The sequence below is a fragment of the Hipposideros armiger genome, unplaced genomic scaffold (assembly GCF_001890085.2).
Source record: "Hipposideros armiger isolate ML-2016 unplaced genomic scaffold, ASM189008v1 scaffold_611, whole genome shotgun sequence".
Lineage (NCBI taxonomy): Eukaryota > Metazoa > Chordata > Mammalia > Chiroptera > Hipposideridae > Hipposideros > Hipposideros armiger.
In genome coordinates this window covers 822,883-846,713 of record NW_017731961.1, presented here as the reverse complement: position 1 = coordinate 846,713, position 23,831 = coordinate 822,883, and the positions used below count along the sequence as shown (strand labels likewise).

The following is a 23,831-nucleotide window of genomic DNA, read 5'->3' as shown; positions in this document are numbered from 1 at the left end:
CATTGTTCTGCCTGAAGAGACGGGGCTGGGTTCAAGGCCACATGTGCTGCTGTCATCAGCCACATTTCTGCTCCAAGTGCAATTCGGAGTGTCAGCTCTCCATCTGTCTTTGCCTGGCAGGCGCACGCGCCCAGCACCCTGCCTCAGGCTATGCCTCCCCAGCCCCTTCTGATGGCCCTCCTCTCTCTGCCGGTGCTCATTCCAGAACAGGAGGCATGAGCTCTGACTGCGCTTGCTTCTAGGAGACAGCCACTTTCTGTGGGGACGCATTCAAGGATGCCTGGTGAGTTACCCCTGCTCCACGTTCTCTCTCGGATTTTGACACGAAGAAAGCTTACTTTTTGTTAGCCATAGATAATACCTTCTGCTCCATGGCATGCTGTGCTTTCTGTGGACAGGCGGAGGCTGGGGGTGACAGAGGTGCTGTGTGGAGGGTGGCGTAGAGAGCCATCAAGATCTAGATACAGGAGTATAGGGTATGGAGTCCTTCCTTTTAAAATTTGGGAGGTGTGTTTTAAAAGCTGAGGAGAAACTAGCCACATATGTTTGCCAGAGCAATTTATTTGAGGAATTTAGCTCAAGTAAGAAGTATCGTTTCCGTTCTGGATTTTGTGATTGTCATCTGTACCTTGTATCCTGGAAATTTCATCTGTGGAGAGAGTTCTCAGACTATGGCATAACCCTGGTAGAAAGTCTCTTTAAAAAGCTGTTTATGTCAGAGAAAGTGAAGAAAGCTTTGGAACTACAAATAATACCAGTCTTGCCCTAAATCACAGTCCTTAGATGTCATCAGGCAAATAATTAAAATCGGCTAACTAAAAATACGAAGTCTGCTGAATTACTGAAGCTGTTGTGGTTCTGGAAATTTAGTGTATGTCAATTTCCTCTTAAAATATTATCTTTGGAGCCTAGCGTGTTCCTGTGATCATTGCCAGTGAAGGCTCTGCTTATGGAAAAAGAAGCTTGGGAGAAGCCTGATGGGGAAAGGGTTGTTTCTGCCAGGCTCAGGCACTGTCTGGGTTACACTGTGCCTACTTTGAGCAGTCTCTCTCCTGATAGAAAAGACAGGGCAGATAGAGACCCTCCAGCTGGCTGAATCGTGCGGACTATTTGGGTAGGACAGGCAGAAGAAGCTCTGCTTGGTCACAGAGTTTGTACACCTCACAGATGGTGTTTTAAAACATTATCTGCCAGTTTTCTGCAACCACAGTTGTGAATGATAATAGGGGAAAGAGATTAGTTAGGACCCTTGCTACCCCTAACTAATTACATGATTATAAATTAATCTTCAAAGCATCCTTATTTAAAATGCATTGAACTATATTTAAGGTTTTCAAATCATTGATACGTTCGTTTTATTGGTAAGTCGTTAATATCTGACTGCTTCTAAAGCAGTAGCCTGAAGTGTGGGCAGCATTTCTCTCTCTCTCTCTCTCTCTCTCTCTCTCTCTCTCTCTCTCTCTCTCTGTCTCTGTCTCTGTCTCTCTCATCAACTGGGTTAGAAAACCTTGTACTTGGATGCAGAGAATATATTAACAGCTGCAAATATGAGCATGTGCCGGAATGGAGATATTTGAACAGATCTGACACTTGGCTATTTTTGACATTCATCTGCACTTTTAAAAATCTACTATTGGATGGTCTACCTCTTAATATGTTTTTAGCATATTTTAGTCCATAAATATGTACTTATATTAATGGACAATTTTAACCATCTGGGCAGACTTTATATTTTTAAATAAGACATTATGTGTAGAAGATGAAAAGGATATGTTTCAGGTAATCTGATATTGTCATTGTTATTTTTTTTGTTTGACTACATATTTATATATTAACATTTCTAGTTTTTCTTCTTCTCCCCCTCCTACCCCTCCCTTTTTGGTTGTCAGGTGTTAGAACTGGTTCCTAGTTGTATCAACCTTGAATTAACAATTCCCAGATCTGGGACCTTTTTCATAAAAATGGGGATCCCTGGAAACAGATATGCACAAGCTGAATTTATTCAAAGACATACCCATCTATGGGGGTGGGTAGGTACAAAAGTCTTTAGGGGTTTCTAGAACTATTTCAGTTACCAAAAAAAACACCCACCCTTTAGCATACTGTTACAAAAATGAACTATGAAAAGTCAATGGAGGCCACACATGCTTTAAAAAAATAGATTAAACTATTTTGATGATTTAACTCAGTATAAGGAAATATCATTTCACTGCCTGTTACTTTGTAACAACTAGATACTTGTGCTTAAGAAAAGGAAAATGTTTTCTTATGAGAAGGCTGGGAGACCTTGGGCATTATATTGTTTTAGGAGGAGATGATTCCAAGCTTTCTGAAACATTTATATTTTTATCAATCTTTGTATGATATTATCAAAGAACATATGTTGACCTACAAAATGCTTTCCGGACTGTTTCCTTAAAAGGACAATAAGTGAACACAGTCCGTGTAGCCCAGAAATAGTGCTATTCTTTCAGAAGATGGTTAGTATTAGGTCAGACCACCCTTTCTCAATGGTTCTGCTCTCCAGATGTGCATGGAACTTTTTTTAAGTTCAAGTTTCAAAAAAAAAAAAAAAGGGTTTGTTTTCAAAATCTGGTTTTACTTAAGACATCTCCATCCTGGAGTGCATTTCATAAATTGCCCACATATTTTTCTTAGCAGAGAACTTAACTGGCTGTAATTTTTAACACATGGCCACATCATGTGATATTTTCAAAACACTTACACATAGCTTTAAGAAGGTCCCTGCAGAAATGATCCATCCTCTCACAGCCGGCCTGTTTTTTAACAGCATATCTGCATTTTCCATTTAGTAGAGCTATATATTATTAGCTTACATTTTTGGGTAGTAAAACAGTGCATTGCTGATTGTAAAACATGGACTTTATTATCTGCTGAAAATTGATTTGGCATTTATAGCCACTGTGTACTAGACTGTTTTTCTGTTTTTAACATCAGTGCTTGCAAGTGATGATTTGTGTAAAAAGCAGCAATGAAATTGCCATGGACAGACAACTGTTAGTGTCCCTAGTAACTGAATATTTGGATAATGCACCTGGTTATTTTTTTTTAAATGGACGCATCTAAATGCTCTTATAGAAGAACAAAAAACATAATAGTGCATTCACTGTCACTCTGTTCTACCTTGGGAGTTGGTTTGCCATTGTGTTAGGCTAATTCTTTGTTGTATCAAACAAACCTCCTGCCAGCTATTAAAAGAAAACTGTATCAGCTGTAAATATCCAATTATAAATGCAGATTGTGTAGACATAACTTCTTTGTAGCAGACAATTTGAATTTCTAACTTCTCTTCAAACCCCAGCACCTTTTCCCTTTTTCTTTTAAAATTATTTTCTGTTAATATTTCTGAGTACTTGACTTTTTCGTTCTATATTTTAAGTAATATGTGGAAACTTTCACAAGGCATCTTCCTGTGTAGTTAATGATCTATTGTAAAAAGTAAGCGTCTAATCTTTTGGGGGGAGGAGAGGAGGGTGATAATTTGTGAAATTTTCATAAAACAACTAGTTTATTTTTATTTCTTAAGAGTAAACATTCACGTAGTGGGCATTATATAGTGTAGAAATGTTTATAAATCATCTCATCACCACTGATAGTCAATGTTTGCAAAGAAGATGCTGTAATTATAATATTCTGAACAGCCTTCTGAATCATTAGAGGAGCAAATACCTTTTAGAGCAGGAAGGTTGATCTTGCAAGCACCTTCAGTTTACAGATGTTGAAACTGAAGCTCCTCGAATTTTAGTGACTTGCTCAGGTGGTTTATTAAAGTGAGAAATTTTTCCCAGCTCACCTTCTTTACCAATCCACTTCTAAATCTCGTATACACATTAAGTCACATTACCGTGTTAGTCAGTCTCACTATGTTGTCTTTTATGTTCCACCCTGGATTGCTTTTACCATATGCTTTCTCTACTCCTCCACCAGGACTACAAAGCTATATAGGGGAAAATTCTGTAGCAGTAATCACTTAGCCTGTGGCAAAGGTGTGCCATCAAATTTATCTTATAATCGTTTGGAAATTAGAGATCCTCAATGTGGTTAATTACCAGAGTTTAAGCAGATAGAATAATGTAAGGCTATGACAACTGAAAGATTACCGTAATAAGGAAATTCAGGTACTGAAGTAGACATTTGTAGGTTGCTGAAAATGTTCCAAGGAACAGATAACTGTGATTCAGTCAGTCCCTCCAGGCCCTCAAGGAGTTTTGAGTTCTATTGCTTCAGGCAGAGAAGTAAATAGTAATTATACAGAGTAATATGAGCTTCAGCCTGGAGACAGTAAAGGAACCCAGGGGTGAAGTAGCACCTAACTGGATTAGGCGTCAAGGACACAGGGGGAGGACAATGGGCCAACCTACTGCATATTAGAAAGCCTTGCCTTTCTCCCACTTGCTCCAGATTGGATTTCCGATAACACAACTTAACATTTTTTATTTTGTTGTTCTTATACTGAGGACACGACATTCATTTTGTTTATTAAATTTTAATTTGTGTGGCAGTGGGTATAGTATTTCTCAAAAGCAATTTCTTTGTGTGCGGTGCAGTTCTTTGGTAGCTAACCATATCTAGTGAAATAAGTCATTAATTGAAATGACAAATACCTTGAGAACAATAGGATTTCACACCTGACCAAGAAGCAGGTTTATCTGGCTGGCTTTCTCAAACAGCTGTTTGCATTAATTAATATTAATGTAAATGTACTTTCTGAGAATGTCTAGCTTAATTATGTTTTTCAAGCCATAGAGTTCTAATCAAAGAAATCAGGAGATACTCTTTAATCTCAAAGGGAATATATAACTATAATCTCCAAACAGAACAAATCTCTGATAGTATAGTAAGAAGAGCATTTTATTGAAAGCCTATGTGTGCCAGACCCCAGGCTAGGCACCTTTTATACTTTCTAATTCTCACTACAGCTCTGCAAATGTTTTCTGTGACCATGTGATCCATTTGAAACCTGAAGATCAGATCAAGTTAAGCATTTTGCCCAAAGACACATAGATACAGTTCAATGGCAGAGATGGGATTCTTTGGTCTGTCTGCTGATTTTGGATTTCTTTTTTTGTTTGTTTTCTTTCCTGTTTGAGGAGGGGTGAGTTATGCTGCAGCTTGAGGAGAGGGTATTTTGTAATAGAAGCTAGGTGGAAATATTTAAAGAAGGATGTTTGAATTTGAAGTACAGTAGTATGAAAGGCAGATTTCTCTTTGCTGAAAAATAAAAATATAATTCTTCATGATTAGCCTTCATCATCAAGAATGATCTTGGATAAAACAGTTTAGGATGGTGGGCATTTCTCTGTGTATTCTTACTCCTCTTGAAAGACTACAATGGGAGTAATAGGCATCAGGGGGCTAATGTCATTATTTTGAAAAGCCCAATAGAAATCGTAAATTTACTCCCGGACAAAGCTATAGGAGTTAAAACATCACTTTTTTAGACATTTGGAATGTCATAATCCTGGCTATCTCTTGTTGATCAGAAGCTCAGATGGATGATTTTCTATGTTTTGAATTAGTAGAAAATTGGAAAGCAGATGATATATTCAACACATTGGCAGGCAAAATTGTTAAACATTGTGTGGTTAAAAAATATCATGTGTCTTGGTAGAGAGACTGCTTGGTACCTATGCCCCAGGAGGTTCTAGGCATGCAGACATAGTGTTTCCTAAGATGAGTATGCTGTAGGAAAGCAGGTATCTTTTTTCACCGTGCCCCTCCCCCTCCAAAAAAAGCAATTGATTTTTTAAAATTGTAGGATGCTTTCTTTGAAAGATTTCACTTCTGTTTTTCACATATGCTTTTAAAGACTAAGTGATAATGCAGTCTGTAAAGTCTTACTTCATTAGAGGGATTTTTTTTTTTTTAAGCTGAGCCATCCTGCCACCTGTTGGCAGCTGAGCTCGGGCCGGGACTCGAACCGCTGTTGCTCAGAGCTCATACTCTTGAGCGAACCCTTAACCAACTGAGCCACTCGGCTGGCCCTTATTTGAGGGATTCTTTTAATTCTGTGTGGTTTGTTAACATCATACAGTGTACTTGATGCTCATGCAAGACAATAAATTTGAAAGTACCAATGAGAACATGATACTGTAAAGAGTTTGGCTTTAAGAGCTATGTAATTAGATAGGCAGAAATGCGCTTTAGGAAGAAAGGATATTAGAGAGTGTCTTTATCACGTGTTTATGGCTTTAACAAGAGTTTGAAAGAGTTTTACAAAATAAAGAGAGCATTCTTAATAATCTGGGATGATTTTATTGGGGTGCTAATTTATTTGGAACTTTGAGAAAGACAGTTGCTCTGCTGATCATATCATTACTTTACATTTGAACTTTGCATGATTTAGTTTCACTGCCTTCCACAGGACTTGTTTGCTTTAATGATTCTCGGGTTACTGGGAGGAAAATACATAATACAATTTGAGGAACCTGTGGTAACAATTTATATATTCTTGCATTTGAGATGCTTAACATGTGTCCTGACAAGGAAATGACTGGAATGAAGAAAGGCCTTGATTTTGACACTTACCCTCTGAGATGGGCATTGCTTCCTCTTTATTATAGTTATATTTTAACTTATAAACTAGGCATTTATGGGAACACTTCATTTGAAAGGCCTGTTAGCATTTATTTTCTTCTTCCTTTTTGCTCTAGCATTAGCTGTATTTTTACAGCCTAGAGACAGGAAAATATTAAAGGAATCAAAATGAAGATTTTTGTCCTTATAAAGCACTTAATTTTTTTCTAGATTTTATTCCTGATCATTGGTTTATAAAATACAGAGTGACAGAAATCAGAGGCAAAACCCAACTTCTTAGTTACATGGGCATTCTCTTATATACCAGTATTTGCTTGCTGAACATGAAATAGCAAAAAAAAAAAATTGGTAAATATAGATGTGATCAGGCTTTCACAACTTTCTTTTTCTATTTTTTACATTTGGTAGTCTTTCTAAAGAACTTTGTTGAAAGCAAGAGATACCTGTTGTTATTTAACTATTTGCCATATAGAGGAATGTCTTTCTATTTGTTTTTCATCTTTACATTTTGTTCATATATTCTGGGGGTAAAGCATTTGGTACCATATCAGTGTGATGTTGATGCACTTTTTACCAAAACCTCTAGGAAAATTAAACCATTTTCTAGTGTTTTCCAGAGAGCAGAAGATTATCTCTTTAAGCCACAACATTACTTCTGTTTACTGGTTTAAAATTTTTGTACTTACTGATCAATGATTTTGAATGGCCATGGTCTTCATACTTACCTATATTCTTGATCAGTTTGTGCTGAACATGTTTTATCTTTTGCTTTTTGACTTGGGCTTATGTTGTAAACACTTAATGTATTGTGTTTTATGAGGCCATCTATCAAAAAGCACAGGGCATTGAGAATGTCAATTCTTGTGTGTGAATCAAGGTTCTTCCACTTAGTGGTCAGACCAGGAACAAGTCATTTTACTGTCTGTTTGAGCTTCACTTTCTTTGTCTTAGAGACAATTATTCTGCCTAGCTGACTTTTACTTCACGCAATGGTGGTAATAATGATTTGTAAACCTGCTTGCTGTATGTCCCTAAAAACAGTTTTATGCAAGTGGTAATTATTAAAGGCAGACAGTGATGTTCTCTGGACTTAAAAATAGGGGACAGTGTTTGAACCACACAAAAGGGCTCTAGACTGTTTTGCTTGGTGAGTTTTGTGTACATTTGATGGGATTTTCTGAGTTTTGTCTACACTTGATAGGATTTTTATCTTTTTGTCCCCTGCCCACCCCTTTTCTATTATGTGCCCACCCTTTGCTAACCTGGAAACCAGGTAACCAAACTTAGAATGGTAAATAAAATAACAAAGCGTATGCTGAAAACCCATCGTGGTTTTTTTCCCATGACATTAATAAGTGGCACTTTTAATTTGTGACATTGGCTTAGGTGACTCAGGCTTTTCTCCTTACTGCTTTTCATGTCTCATGGTAGGGTTTGTTACTAGGGCTGAATTCTGTCTAACCTTTTGTGGATCCCAAGATACAGACTCTTCTTTCTTTAAAATAAACATTTTAAGTGCCATCAACTCTTCTTGATAAAGCTGCCATTTACATTAAGATCTTGATTTCCTAGTTCTAATAATTTCGTTCTAGGCTACCTATGAGCTTGGCATATGCTAGGCAATGAGCAAATGTTTGTTTAATGAATAAGTAAGTGGATGAGAGGTGGACTGGGGATTCACAGAGATGTTAAAGGAAAGAAATAAGGCACAAAGTGTGTTAATGATGAGAGAAACATTAAGAATTGAATCTTATAAAATGTTTGGTAAATAGTATTAAAGAGTCAAGCATTTTCATTCAGAGTTAAGGAAAAATAATGCTTTATTTTTTGGCCATACAGCTTTATTGGTGGTTAGCTGCACATTAGTTAAAATTGAATGTATTATAAACCTGATAATTTACCATGATCATATTTATTAAAAGTATAAAACAACAGTTAAAAATTGAAAGTATAAAACACTTTAGAAAAAAAACCGCTTCTGGCACAATTATTACTGAAGTCAGAAACAAAGTGAAGGGCTTTTGACAGTCATGCACAATATTTGCGGAAATTAGCTCTTTCTTCCTTTTCCTGACCACTTGCATGTAGTTTGGGAGGTTGGGTGTGAGGTTTCAGTCTTCCAGCAGACATACTAAGATTCTAGCAAAAGACAAACATTAGTGAAATATTTTTATCTTTTCAGTTACACAGTAAATTCAGCCAACAGTTTCTTCTACCAGTAATCTTAGATGACTAGCAATTTGATATGGTGATTAAATTTATTCTGAAGACTCCAGAGAGATTGCTGGGATAATTCATTTAGCACCTAATATATCTTTTCTTGAAAAACATATTGTTATATTCATGCAGCTTTCTTTAAATATTTTGCCCTCTTGTATTTATTTTAACATTTACATTGAGATGGACCTCATGCCTTTGAGAATATGATTACATAGTATACCTTGAATAATCTTGCTAATTTGACAATATTTTGTAAGCATTTTTTTTAATTCGTGCCTTTTATAAAGTCATAGATGGGTCAGCTTTCAACTGAGTAGAGATTCTGTTTTTACAAGGGTATTGCTGATATCCTGCACAGATTCCACAGACTTTCCAAGGGTCAGTGGAGCACTTTGGAAACATGGTACACAATGATGTCAGTAAGTGATTCTCAAAGTGGGGTCCATGGACCAGCAGCAATCACACCACCTGGGAACTTATTGGAAATATACATTATCTGCCCTACCTCAAACCTACTGAATCAGAAACTCTGGGGGTGGGCCCAGCAATCTATGTTTGAATGAACTCTCATGGGATTCTGGAGCATGTCCAAATTTAAGAATCACTGTTGTAAATTATAATTTTTGTCTCCTTGTATATTCTAGAGAAAATACCCCTTTTTTGATCATAAATAAACCAGTAGATGTCCTAGATGAGTGGAAATCAAGGCAATTTATTTTAAATGATGGACTTGAGAAAAGTAATGCTTAAGAAATTACAAATCAGGTATTTGTTCAAAGCCTTGGTTTCTAATGGCATGTTAAGATACGCACACATTACAACTAAATTGACTTGAGATAGTTAAGAGGGGGTAGGGTGCATTTCAACCTGAATCCTGGGATGTTAATTTGTTCTGATAGTTACTTTTAAACAAGTGTGTCTATTTCAGTGCACTCAGGTACCATTTATTTATGGTATGACCTTGCCTCATTTTGAGGCTGCCTTCTGATTATCCATAACTTTGTGAGTTTAGCTGATCATATTTAGAGAATATTTGGGTAGAATTCAATTTCACAATAATATCAGGTAGTCTTGAAAGTTAGACGTATAAAAGTATTTTATTTTTCTCTGTGTTGAACGTAAGTATGGATTCAGTGTAATTAAAAAATGTTTTATTAGTCATGCCTGGAGAAGATTTATTTCTTATGTCTCCTGTATCTTCTGTTATTTTCTTTTGTGCTTGGTATGCCTTTAGTAAGCGTAGTCTGACACGCTTTGTGGCCTTTGCCTCCTGTGATAAAATAGATTGAAATGATTCCTGGCACCATCTGGTGAAGAGGAGCAGCCCTGGAGCCCTGGAGGACTGTGCTTTGAGAGAAAGTAACTGAATGCTAAGAAATGTGGAAGTCTAGGGACACAGGCAAAGGATTTTTTTTTTTTTTAAAGAACATGAACATTAATACATCTTCTTGAGGTTTGATGGGACATGTACTGCCTACTGCCCCATCTGGTGCTTATGATTGCATGGCATATTAGCATGCTGCAAGTTCATAATGTATTCAGAGGGAGGAAACATCCCTTGCATACCAATTGAGGCATCCTCTCTTTCAGAACTGCTTTTGAATTTCAGTGATATTTATATCTTTCAAGCCGTGACTGAATTGAGTATATCTGGTCTGCGGAATAACACTAGTGAGAGAGAATGTGTGTATGTTTGTGTTTTCTCTCCTATTCCCCCATTAATTTATTTCCCTCCCTTTTTTCTTGATGAAATTACAAGTAGATTTTTAATATTATGTTGGTATATGATTTTTTAAAATGTTCTGCTTTGAAACCGTATAGTACTTTGTCATTACAGTTATGGCCCTAAAACATTTTGTCTTGGTGAATTATTTGTGTATTTGTCCCCTTACAGATAGAACACTTTTTGAGGATGAGACCTGTATCTAATTATATATGCATCTCCATGGCACCTAGAGTTCAGTCATCCATTTGACAAATATTTATTTATTGAGCTCATACCGTGGGTGTGACTCTGTTGTAGGTGTTGAGGAATCAGTGGTGAGCAAGACTGGTGAGTCCCTCCTCTCAGGGCATTTAAATTTTAGATAGGAAGAGACAATAAACAAAGAAACATATATCTGCAAGATAATTTCAGATAGGCATAAATACAATTAAAAAACAGGATAGAGGGTGGGTGGAGTGCTCATTTAGATTGATTATTAAGCAAGGACCTTTAAGGAGGGAAGATTTTTGCTGAGACCTGAGTGATCTGAAGATTTAGTGGCAGAAGAATAGCAAGTTCAAGGGCCCTGGGATAAGAACATGATTGGCATTTTCAAAGGTATTTTGAGCCAAGTTCAGGGGCCAACCCATTGATAGGAGTTGGGAATTCATTCTTGAGCCTCTATGCATCATGCCCTGCTGAAGGAATAAGATGATGAGCTTTTAAATTCATTGAGACACTGTTGAATTGGAATTAGCATGGATTTTTAGACTCAGAAAAATGTCTCCTTATATTCTAGCCTTGCCATTTGTTTGATGTTTGACTTAGAGCAATTATTTAACCTTTTTAGTTTATGTCTTCTCATCTGTTGAAAGGGAAAATTAGTACCTAAAACCATGGCATTGTTGTGAGAATTAAATGAGATAATTCTTTTAAAAGACCCAGCACAGTGCCCACTTTGACACACTGATCATAATAAAACATTATGGATGGTTTCAAGGAATGTTTAATGTTGGCAGCATCTTGTTGGGAATCCTTTTATGATACTGTTGTCTTAATAAAATGCAGTTAAAATATCGCATGGTAGTAGTGCTCAGCATCTGTAGTCTCTTTCTTTTGATCTTTACCTAAGGAAGAAAACTCAAGGAATTGTATGTGAAATCCATGCCCCGTGAAACAATCTGGGATTATTATTTTTAAAAATTTCTTCTTAGACAAAATGTATCTCAGTGCATTTGATAATTATTTTACAAGTAAAATTCTATCATTCACTTTAGTATAGTATAGTAAATACATACACCAGGAACTAATTGTTTATTGTCCTTATGTACTGTACATAATTTTGTGTGCTATGTTTTATATGACTGGCAGTACAATAGGTTTGTTTATACCTGCATCACCGTAAGCATGTGAGTAATGTGCTGTGCCATGACTTTATGACGCTACTAGGCAACAGGAATTCTTCAGCTCTCTTATAGTCTTATGGGTTTACTTTTGTAAATGTGGTCTGTTGGTGACCAAAACGTTGTTATATAGTCCATGACTGTCTATACACGTATTTTTTTGGAGGGGAAGAGAAGGTCAATTGCTTTCTGAATTGGACTGAAAATTGTGGTTATATGAAGTATTTTATGAAAAAAGTTTTAATACATACAACAGTAACTGTGTTGATTAACCAGTTGTGGGATGGGGGGCAGGAGTAGATGTTGCTGGTGGTTGGATATCTATAGAGAGGTCTGTTACTATTGTCTTGGACATAACTTTATTGAGCATATGGTTTAGTTGAGTTATTTTTAAACTAGTTTTCTACTTTTACAATTTTGTATTTGTTTTTGGCTAGAGGTCTTTCCTCCTGAATTTGTAGATTATTTTTAATACTTTCTCCTGAACATTCAGAAAAACAAATGATGCTTAAGGAATGCGAAGGAAGAGTTAATATGGGTAATTCAAGCAAGTTTTGTCAGCCCTGAATGAGATTCTTGAAATGTTTCTCAATGTCCTCTAGAACTTTACAGAGATGTTACCATCTGCACGTTGTGTGAGAGGAGTTACAGGTACTGCCGCTGTATTCTGGCTGGAATGTAAGAAAGAGAGAAGGAAAGTAGGAGAGCTACAGACATTGGAGAGATGGGCAGCATAGTTCAGAATAAGGCTGTGGCTGTTGGCTCATAAGATTGATCTTTTTCCTTAGTTAAGCATCAGGTTGATTCTTAACAGTGGCATCTTTCAAAGGTAATGGGTTTGCAAGGCTTCAGGAAAGTTCAGAGGGGATAGTTACCTCATTGAAAAATAGCCTCACTGAAACCCTGTAGGCCATCCCAAATATTGTCTGTTCAGCACCTCGTGTGCGTTCTCATTGTAACCTGCAGGATGCCATAAATACAGATGCTTATGTTATATTTGTTTTCCTTTAGAAAGAGAGGAGAAAGGAAAGCCAGGCTGCTCAGGTTAGATAGGTACACTTATTAATCTGTGTTGGGTCTCGCAGGATGGGGGCCTCATGTGTGCAACCTGCATGGAACAGTGCCACATCTGACCTAGGTACCATGCCTCCTCATTTTAATTTGTGCAGTTTACATGATAGAATATTGAAAATTACACTACTATATTTCTGCTCTCTTGTTGACTAAACACAATGACTACATCTTGGATAATATCCAGTTTGTGATTATTATCATTTTCAGTTACTTTGCAAATGTGGCCTTTCTTTTTGACCCATTTCTCCCATGTGATTTTTGCTTTACAATACTGGAAACAGCTCTCCCCACCTGCTCAAAACTTGTTTTTTTAGAACATATTTAAAGATGCACTACATACAGTCTCCTTATATAAAATGAACATCTCACCTTCAAAAGACCAGGCTGGGTGTCAAAAGTGTGGTTTGTTTTGTCTGTCTCTGTCTGTCTGTCTGTCTGTCTGTCTCTTTCCTTAGTTCTTCCCTTCCTTACTCTCTCTTTTCTTCCACAACATGTTTTGCAACATGTTATAGTATTTCTAGGAATTGAAATTCATAGCAAGCTTCAGACATCCTAAAGTCACATTGCACAACACAGTGTCTTAATAACGATCTGCCATACTTTTGCCCCAATTAAAGACTGAAGGGAGAACAGGGCTTAGATGTCATTTCCTCACATCTCATAAATTTTGTCAAAACCAAGTCCGTAAAGGTCTGAAAAACTATTGAATGTTCATTTAGGCAATCAATATTAATTGTAAATGTTTACGTTTAAAGTTAATTGTTTATTGAAAATATATCAGTTGAATTGGTTCATTTGGAGAGCTAAAACATTTGGCAAAATTTTTTATTACTTAGCATATATTGAGAGTACACAGGTTATACTGTTTATCTGGTCCTTCTTGATAATTTATGCAGTCGTCTTACTTAAAAGAATTATTTGAGTAATTTACTTAAAGGACTAAGCTGCCCAGAGCTCAGATCCTGACATGTTTCCTTTCCATTGTAAACTTCTGCATTTAAGCAGGTGTGTGGCAGATAAGAGAAAGTTGATGAATAGATTAAGTGGGTGTGACATCCTTTGCCCTAATATAACCCATGAGACAATTTTGGCACAAATCGAGGTCAAGGACTCCTGTCTCTTATTCCTTTTAAATTCATAGTGCCTATTAGCACAGTTTTATACATAATTTGGGTAATGAATTTCTCAAAAAAGTACCCTGTAACTCAATTATGACAGCTATGTGATTCATGTATTCATTTAATCAGTCATGCAGCAAGTTTTGATTGAGCTCTTAGTGCATGCACGCCTTGTTTTAGCCACTGAGGATGTGAGGGAATAAAGCAGGTGCAATTCCTTACCTTCATAGAACTTACGTTCTAATGTATGTGGGGGGTGAGGGAAAAAAGAGCAAACAATAAACATAAAATATAACTGAAGTCTGTGGTATATTAGAAGATGATAATTAGGAAAAAAACGGGCAGGAAAAGGAGGGTCTTTAGGGCTGTTGGGGCAAGGGGTCAGGTTGCAGTTTTAATTTGGATGATTGAGATGGGCCTCTTTGAGAAGGGACTTGAGCAGTTTTGAGGGAGGTGAGCAAAGGAGCCATGTGGCTTTGTTGGGGCGATAACATAAAGATGGGTTGTGGCCTGGATCATTTCAGGGACAGGAAGGAAGCCAGATCATTTCAGTGACTGGCTTAGACCTGAGAGAGGATGGTGCACTGGGAGATAAGAGTCAGAGGTGGCAGGGAGAATGAGGTGTTGATTCTGGAGGGCTTTTTAGGCCATTCTAAGGCCCTCCCTATCTAAGAGATTTAACACTCATTGCAGATAACCTCTGCCCAGAACCTTGGGCGTGCTATTCCTATTGTTTCCGGCATGATGTCAAAATGTCAGGTATTTAAACTGTATCTTAATCTGAGGTGTGCCTCATGGGTATTCCTATTACTTATTATTCCATGCATCATATAGATATTTTAGGTATGTCATGCTAAGGAACAGGTGATTGCCTAAGGTAATCAACCTAGAGTAATATTAACAATCTGTGTAAATTATGTGTTTGTATAAATGAACATTATTTGTGACTCTTATTATAAGCTATGATTTTGAACCTCCTTCCATATTTCTCTTAGTAAGCAATATACATGTTAAGGCCTGTCATGTCAGCCTCCCTAGTACCTTTGAAGTGGTTAAGCTGGTACCAGTCACCCTAGTATCCATTAGCGCAGGGGTTGGCAAACTGCAGCTCACGACTACACTACATGTGGCTCTTGGGGTACGTACATGTGCCTCTGAAGTAAAATTGAAAATGAAAATAAAACTATCATAGTTTCATTTATAAAATTTTTAAAGGATATTATTCACATAATGGTGATTTCATTTGTTTTATGGCTCTCAAATAATTTTTAAATTGTTGTGAAGGACAGGATGGGCTCTTCTGTCTCAAAAGTTTGCTAACCCCTGCATTAGCATATGAGAAGTCAACTATGCAGTGCAAGTCACTGCTTTCTTCTTTCAAGGCAGAAACAGTCTGAAATGAAATAGGAATGGAAATAAGGCATTGGTGAAACATTCGTGTCCTCTGGGAGAACACTGGCCATAGTGTAGACTTCCCTGTGTAGCACAATCATGTCAGTTTAATTATGTGAATAATTTCCTTGGACCCACTTAAAATTTCTTACCTCCATGAGGTTGCTGCCCCATCTCAAAGTAACTGAGCCCTAGTGTCTTCGTAGGCATCATCACGAAGTATAGCTGAAGTTTAGTGGCTGCATGGTAGAGAGAATTCATTTTAATATAAAAATGTTTAGGTACTGACTCTGGGAAAGACTTTGTGCAAAGCACTGCAGTGGGTTCAGAGAGAGGAGGACGTAGTCCCAGCACTGAAGGGACTTGAAGTCTGGCAGGAGATGTAAAGTTAATGATTGCCATGGAGATTGAGAGGCAGGGAAGTGGAGATTCATTGGCAAGAAATTACAAGAGAAAGTGAGGGCCGAAATCAACATGGTAAGAATCTATAAGCTCTGAGGAGTTGCCGTCTATGAGATAGCAGTTCATTGAATGCGTGCTATTATTTAGGAGAAAGGAGGAAGCAGAATCAAGGATGCTGCTGACGATTTGAGTGTGAGTAACTGGCGGGATGGTTTTGCCTCAGTGGAAATAAGAAAGTTAGGAGGAAGAAGTGGTTGTATGGAAAGGATCATCTCACTAATATGTTGAGTGTGAGACTTGTAATAATAGCAGCCATTCTGCAGATAGTTGGAGTTGTGAGATGGTAGATTGGGTGAGGAACTCTAAGTCCTGAGATAGAAATCGAAGTGGAAAAAATTAAATTGTACATTACTACAATGAGTAGACAATTTTGAGAAAATGGAAAATACTAGATTAATGTTTATCAAAGCTTTGACATTTCATTGCATTTAAATTATGGTTTGTTGCGATCATGCATAAATTCCCATTTTGAAAATAACTTTTATGTATTTTCTATATTTTTGAAATAGTGTTTCCATTTCTTTTAGTTATCAGCAGAGCTATGTTCACGTCTCATAAATATGAATACCTTCTCCTTTCCTTTCTGAATACCCTGTCTGGGCCCTACATTTCACTACTACTTTCTGTTACTTGTAATCTGTATAGCGCTTCCTCACTGCGGAATTAGTTGACTCCTGGTATCTTTATTTGAACCAACATGGTTTCTTGATGGAGAATAATACAGGTCTTGGGCTTTACAGTTAAAAACAATGGGGTATGATTTCCTCCTCTGCCTCTTTTCACTTGCTCTGTGTGCCTCAGTTTGCTCATTTCGTTCTCTTGAGTATTAGATGAAACCGTGAAAAGTGTTTCATACATATGGGCACCCAATAAATGGTTGGTGAAGTAGTAGTAGTGGTGATAATAATAAAAATAATAATGTTTATCTAAACCTCATTAGGTTTATCCAAAGCCTGCTTTTATATTACAGACTTGGATATGTGAAATAGAATGGGGTCCTTCCATGGGACCGTGAGTTCACTGGTTGGTTACTCAGCCCACCTCTTCGTAGTATTCATTCTATTGTCTCTTGAAATGACAGCTCAAGACACAACAGATTTATGCCCTTTTGGTCCTGGTTAGCCAGTTTTCCCATGAGGCTGTTCCAGTCTGGCATTGACTTCTCCACAACTGCCTTTCTGTGAGCTCTTGCAGAAGTCACGTTGGTGTTCTCATTCACAAAATATGAAAATAGCAAACTGTCAGTTATAGCCTATTTATTCAGAGTGAATTGATTTTGACCTTTTCTCTCCTGCTGCCTTTCTTTTGCCCATATTATTAATTAATTTCTGCATAAGAGAAGGAGCAAAAACAATGAAACAAAATTAAAATTAGTTAATGTGAGTTCATGAGGATTTTTGAGAGCAAATAGAGAAGGTACATTATTTACTATGAGCTTTTTCTGAGTTTTGATCTATTTATGCCATTCCTGACTCCTGTTATCATGGGTAGTAAGAATTGGCAGTTGTATAAAACAAATAAGCATTATCTAATAAAGAATTTAGAAATTTGGGGATAAATTCCATTTTAGGTATTATGATTTTTAATATTGTCTTCTCAAAATTCTAAGGAAAATACGAGTGAAAAATTTCACATATGCTATGTTTACTATAACATTTTATGTTTGTTATAAAAATATAAACTAATCATGTTAATTTTCATTTTATTATTAAAATTTTAAAATCTATATATACTTATTAAGTTTAATGATGAAAATGAATTATAGAAGCTTTTCATAAAATTTGTTACAGTTTTGTGATAACCTAGTTTTGTTTGTTTGTTTTAGTAGATTTTTCTTAGTTGCTAATACTGAGGCTCAGAGAAGAAAGCTGTTTCTTTTTGGGATAGAAGGGATTTCACAAACTTGGTTTAGGGACATTTGAATATATTTTGGCTAATATTAGATAGTAGATGTCACTTTTCTTAAAATAACTTTTAAATTGAATAAAATTAACTTTTGGTGGAAACTTCTTTTATTTTTTTGAAGGAATGGGGTGGGGGCAGGGTGCTCTACAATCAGATAGGTTAGCAAAGATATCTGAGACATTTTCATGGATTAAGATTGCTCCTTACAAAGATTCTTCTTTCTCTGTACTCATCCATCATTTTTTATAACAAATAAGAAATATGTTTTCTTGTGCGAGAAATGAGAAATGGGAGAGATTGAAGTCTGGGTGCATTCTCTGGCTATGAGCAAGTAGGGACACTGGAGAAAGGAATAAGAAAAGATCCACAATTTTGAATGAAAATGTAGCTGTTTGCTCATTTTTTTCTAACTCACATGCTGACTTCAAAATCATAGCTCAAGGTAGTAAAATAATGAAATAGGACATAGTCTTTCTATGAGAAAGCTTTGTTTGTTTCATGAGCAGAAGCTTACCTTTTCCTTTGTGTGTGATGTATCAGTTAGGCTCTGATTCTGAGTGTTGCAGTAATAGCTGCACTAACTTGAGTATGTTCTAGGCATTGTATAAGCGCTTCACATTCATATTTTCTTATTTAGTCCTCAAAAATCACCAGTTGAAGCAGTTGCTAGGACCACCTGTATTTTAAGGTAAGGAAATGAAGGTTCGGAAAGCAAGGAATTTGCCCAGGTTAGGAGGTAGATCTAGGATTCTCTTTAAGGTCTGCTGAACTCCAACCTACACTCTTAGTTACCTGTTTGTACTCTTCCCAATGCCATCATCATGTCATAGGGAGTAGGCACTTTGTCTTCGTATAATAAAACCATAGACTTTTTACAATTCAAAGAAATCTTAAAAGAACAGCCCTTTCATTTTATTTTATTTATTTATTATATTTTTAAAGATATATTGGGGAATTGGGGAATTGGGGAAGGGGAACAGCGAAGTTGTTGTCATTCAATCTTAGTTGTGAAGGGCGCAGCTAGCTCAGCTCCAAGTCCAGTTGCCATCTGGCTGCCTATCAGCAGCTCGCAGCCGCTCAGCTCAAGGTGCCGTGTTCAATCTTGGTTGCGAGTGAGCGTAGCCCACCATCCCATGCGGGAGTTGAACCAGAAACCTTGTTGCTAAGAGCACATGCTCTAACCACTGACCCATCCAGCTGCCCGTAGGCAGCTCAGCTTAAGGTGCTATGTTCAATCTTAGCTGCAGGTGGGCATAGCCCACCATCCCATGTGGGAGTCAAACCAGCAACCTTGTTGTTGGGAGCACATGCTCTCTCCAGCTGAGTCATCCTTCCACCTATTGGCAGATCAGCGGCAGCTCAGCTCGGGCACAGTTCACGGGCCCATGTGGGAATCGAACCGGTGACCCTGTGGCTCAGAGTTTGCACTCTTAACTAACTGAGCCACTCTGCCAGCCCCTGCCCCTTCATTTTATAGAAAACAAACAACTTAGGCCCAAAGTTGTAAGCAGTCTTTCATTCAGCCAGCCAGTCAGCCAACAAATATTTACTGAGTATTTACTAGATGCCAAGTAGTGAATAAGCCATATATGGTCCATGCCTTCGTAGAGCCCTGGTGGCCTTTACTTACGTATTTGGTGGTGGATTATTCATTAGTAGTATAGTATAGCAGTTAAATCAGGATCAGGGGCCCTGAGATCATACTCCTTGGCTTTGAATCCTGTTCACTAGCTATGGGACAATGGGCAAATATGCTTAATCTTTTTAAGGCTCAGTTTTTTCACCTGTAAAATGGTAATATTTATAACAATAGTATTGGCCTGTTGTAAAGATTAAATGAGTTAACATATGTAAAGCATTTAGCCAAGTACCTGGCACTTGGGAAATGATCAATAACTATAACTATTAAGATATTTTAACAATGTTAGTAATGGTAGTGGTATATTACCCTAGCAAGGAAGGCACACACACAAAGATATCTATAATAAGATGAATGTTGTGTTATGATATGGGAAGCAACAGAGGGCTTGGGGAGTACAGTAGAGCCAAACCCCCTTAACTCTCAGTTGGTTCAGAGCAGAGTTTAATGTAGCAGTGCTGTTTTCTTTCTCACCTTCTTTGTTTTTCTTTTTAAAACTTGATAATTTTCTTTACCTTGTTGTCCTAAATCCTAGTGTTTTTTACTTATAGCAGTTTTCCAGCAAAATACTTATTCAAAACCAGCTATGTACTAAGCACTGCTCTGAATCCAGGGATTGAATAATCAACAGGACATAGGACTAGCATTTTAAGGAATGTATGTGTCTGTGTTTATGTGTACATAATAAGAACACATGGACACACACCTGCAAACACAACAATTGTAACAGATGATGCTAAGTTCTCTAATAGAGATATATGAAGTAGAGCTTAAAAGGGGAGAGATCAACACTCTCCAATTTGAATGTGCAGCAGGGGTAATTAGGGAAGACTTCATGGAAAAGGTGTCATTTGTTCTGTGTCTTGAAGGAGCACACGCTTATTGTAGTCAGAGGACATTTCAAATACAGGGAAGAACATGAAGTGGGAATACTAAGGCATGAACCAGCAGTGCTGGAGCTTACAGTATGAGAAAGTAACAGCTATAGACATCTACCTTGGAGGTGCAAATTGCAGGAAGGGAAGCCACTGGATACTTTTAAGCAGAGGAATGATATTGTTGATATTGTTGGGTTTGAATGCTAATATCATTTTAAGCAGAGGAATAATATTGTTGGGCTTGAATGTTCACATCACTCTTGGAGTAATGTGGAGGGTAAATTGAAGAAGATGAAATTGGCAGTTGGCCAGGTAAGATAGTTGGCAGTGCCAATGAGGAAGAGGGGAAGAGGAAGGCTCTAGGGTAACTAACTAAAGAGAACCAAAGGGTGCTAGTGATCAGTTGGATGTGGGGCCAAGAGAGTAGGTAGGATTGGTGTTTAGGATAACTCTGAATTCTGATTTGGGCAACTGGTTGCCATCAACCAGAATAGGGAATAATATATCAAGAGAAGATGAGTTTACTTTGAAGCATTAACTTTCAGGTTTATCTGGTATATGACTGCCAAGATAGTCCATATCCCTATTCCATAGGGAGCTGATCACAGGTTTGTTGAATAGAGATGTGTATACTGGAAATCTTGATTCTAAATCACTGGTGATAGCTAAAACCTTTGGAGTGACTCACTCAGGAGGAAAGTATATGGTGTAAAGAGAAAAAAAGCCTTGAAAAGAACACTGGGGGATACCAGGGCACCAGAAGGTCAGGTGTCATTAAAGTCAGGGGACAAAGAGTTTCACAGAGGTCTACAGTGTGAAATGCTGCAGAGGGGCCAGTAATTGGGAGGGGTCAAGTGCCTTTTAGATCTGGCCATCTGAAGGGAAAGTAGTTGTCATTAACCTCTGTTGGAGCTTGTTTGTCATGAGCTGTAAAGTGAATGGAAGAAATGATGTAGACGGAGCCACTGTAGTCTACTCTTCAGAAGTTCAGCAGTGGAAGAACGAAAGGAATGTCATCTACATGAAGGGAAGAGTTCGTTCTTAGACTTGAACATACCTAAGTTCTAGGAAGGAACAGGTAGAGTCAGACAAGCTAAGCAGAGAGTGGAATGATGGGTAGAGTGAAGCCCCTGGAGGTGCAAGTTGCCTTTTCTGAAACTCCAGACTTGGGTGCATAAGCCCTGAGGATGCGGGGATTTAAGCCTGATGACACCACTTTGTTCTCTTAAGTAGGATGTGAGGTTATCATAATTTTGCTGGAGGATTGAAGTGAGTCAAGCAGTGTCTCCAAGATTAACACAACCCCAATTTTTATCCAATGGCTTTTTTTTTAAGTTAAATTTATCAGGGTGACATTGATTAATAACATTATATAAATTTCGAATATACAGTTCTATAATACATCTTCTGTGTATTTGCATTGTGTGCTTACCATCTGTTTTCTAATCTCCCTCTGTCACTGTATATTTGACCCCCTTTATCCTCTTCATCCTCCCACACCCCTGCCCCTCTGGTAACCACCATTCTGTTGTCTATGTCTGAGTTTGTTTGTTTTGCTTGTTCATTTATTTTCTGTTTTATATCCCATGTATGAGTGAAATCATATGGTTTTGTCCTTTTCCTTCTCACTTATTTTGCTTAACATGATACTTTCAAGATCCATCTATGTTGTTGAAAATGGCAGTATTTCATCCTTTCTTGTGGCTGAGTAGTATTCCATTGTATGTATGTACCACATCTTCTTTATCCAATCATCCATCAAAGGACACTTAAGTTGTTTTTATGTCTTGGCTACCAGGAATAATGCTGCAGTGAACATAGGGGTACAGGTTTACAAATATGTAGGTAGATAACCAGAGAAGGATTGCTGGATTATATGATAGCTCTATTCTTAACTTTTTGAGGAACTTCCATATTGTTTTCCATAATTACGTTCCCACCAGCAGTGTATGAAGGATCCTTTTTTCCACATCCTTTCCAATATTTGTTATTCCTTTTTCCTTTTTTTTTTTTTAATTGAGGAATTGGGAAGGGGAACAGCATTGGGGAATCGGGGAAGAGGAACAGACAAGTTGCTGTCCTTTTGTTCTTCAGTCTAGTTGTGGAGGACGTCGCTTCAGTGGCCCATGTTGGTATTGTGATCATTGCGCTCTTCCCGGGTGAGGCAGATTGGTCGCCGGTCTCTGGACGGCCCCTCACTGTGGCTGCTGGCTGCTCATGCTAGCTGCCCGCCACTCACGGTAGCTTATGGCAGTCCACTGCAGCAGGGGCTGCAGCCTACACTGTCGCCTGCGACTCACGGCAGCCCAGCTCCAGGTTGAGCTGTTGTTCACCATCTTAGCTGTAGAGGGCAGTGTCACTGGCCCACATGTGGGATCTGAATCAGGGCCCTGCTGCTCAGAGCTGGTGTCCCAAGCCAGCTCTTAACCAACGCGCCACTCGGCCAGCCCGCCATTGAGATTTTGATGGGGATTGCATTAAATCTATATATTGCTTTGGGTAATATGGCCATTTTGACTGTGTTGATTCTTCCAATCTATGAACACAGAATATTTTTCAATTTCTGTCAATAATGTCTTACGGTTTTTAGTATATAGGTCCTTCTCTTCCTTTGTTAAGTTTATTCCTAGGTATTTTATTCTTTTTGTTGCATTTTCAAGTGGAATTGTTTTCTTCATTTCTTTTTCTGATATTTCATTGTTCGTATATAGAAGTGCAATGGACTTTTGTACATTGATTTTGTGTCCTGCAACTTTACTGTATTTGTTTATTGTTCAATGTTTTTCTTGTTGGAATCTTTAGGATTTTCTATATATAGAATCATATTTGCAAAAAGTGACAATTTTATCTCTTCATTCCCACTTTGAATGACTTTTATTTCCTTCTCTTGCCTGATTGCTCTGGCTAGGACTTTCAGTACTATGTTGAAAAAAAGTGGTGAAAGTGAACATTTTTGTCTTGTTCCTGATCTACGAGGAAAAGCTTTTAGTTTTTCACCATTGAGTATGATAATAGCTGAGAGTTTGTCATATATGATTTTTATATTGAGGTACTTTCCTTCTATACCCATTTTATTGATTGTTTAATCATAAATGGATGTTGTATCTTGTCAAATGCTTTTTTTGCATTCTATTTATATGATCATATGATTTTGACCTTTATTTTGTTAGTGTGGTGTATCACATTGATTGATTTGTGTATGTTGAACCATCCTTGCACCCCATTTGATTATGATGTATTATCTTCTTAATGTGTTGTTGTATTTGATTTGCTATTTTCTTTAGGATTTTTACATCTATAGTCATCAGAGATATTGGTTTGTAATTTTTTTTTTGTATTGTCCTTGTCAGGTTATGTTATCAAGGTAATGTTGGCCTTGTGAAATGAGTTAGGAAGTATTGCCTCTTCTTCAATTTTTTTGGAAGAGCTTGAGGATGATAATATTAAATTTTCTTTGAATGTTTGATAGAATTCACT

The 23,831-nt window shown here is 37.4% G+C and overlaps 1 protein-coding gene across 8 annotated transcripts in view; it reads left to right on the top strand.

Moving 5' to 3' along the window:
- Positions 1-23,831, top strand: part of RUNX1T1 (RUNX1 partner transcriptional co-repressor 1) — a 169,052-nt gene that overhangs the window by 43,438 nt on the left and 101,783 nt on the right. The window contains exon 1 of one of the 8 annotated variants that reach the window (XM_019624983.1): positions 112-283. The exons of the other annotated variants lie outside the window; for them this stretch is intronic. Coding sequence (XP_019480528.1) covers positions 277-283 — 7 coding nt within the window. The 5' untranslated portion in view covers positions 112-276. Of the gene's footprint in view, positions 1-111; positions 284-23,831 lie in introns of those variants that run through there. 8 annotated transcript variants of the gene reach the window in all.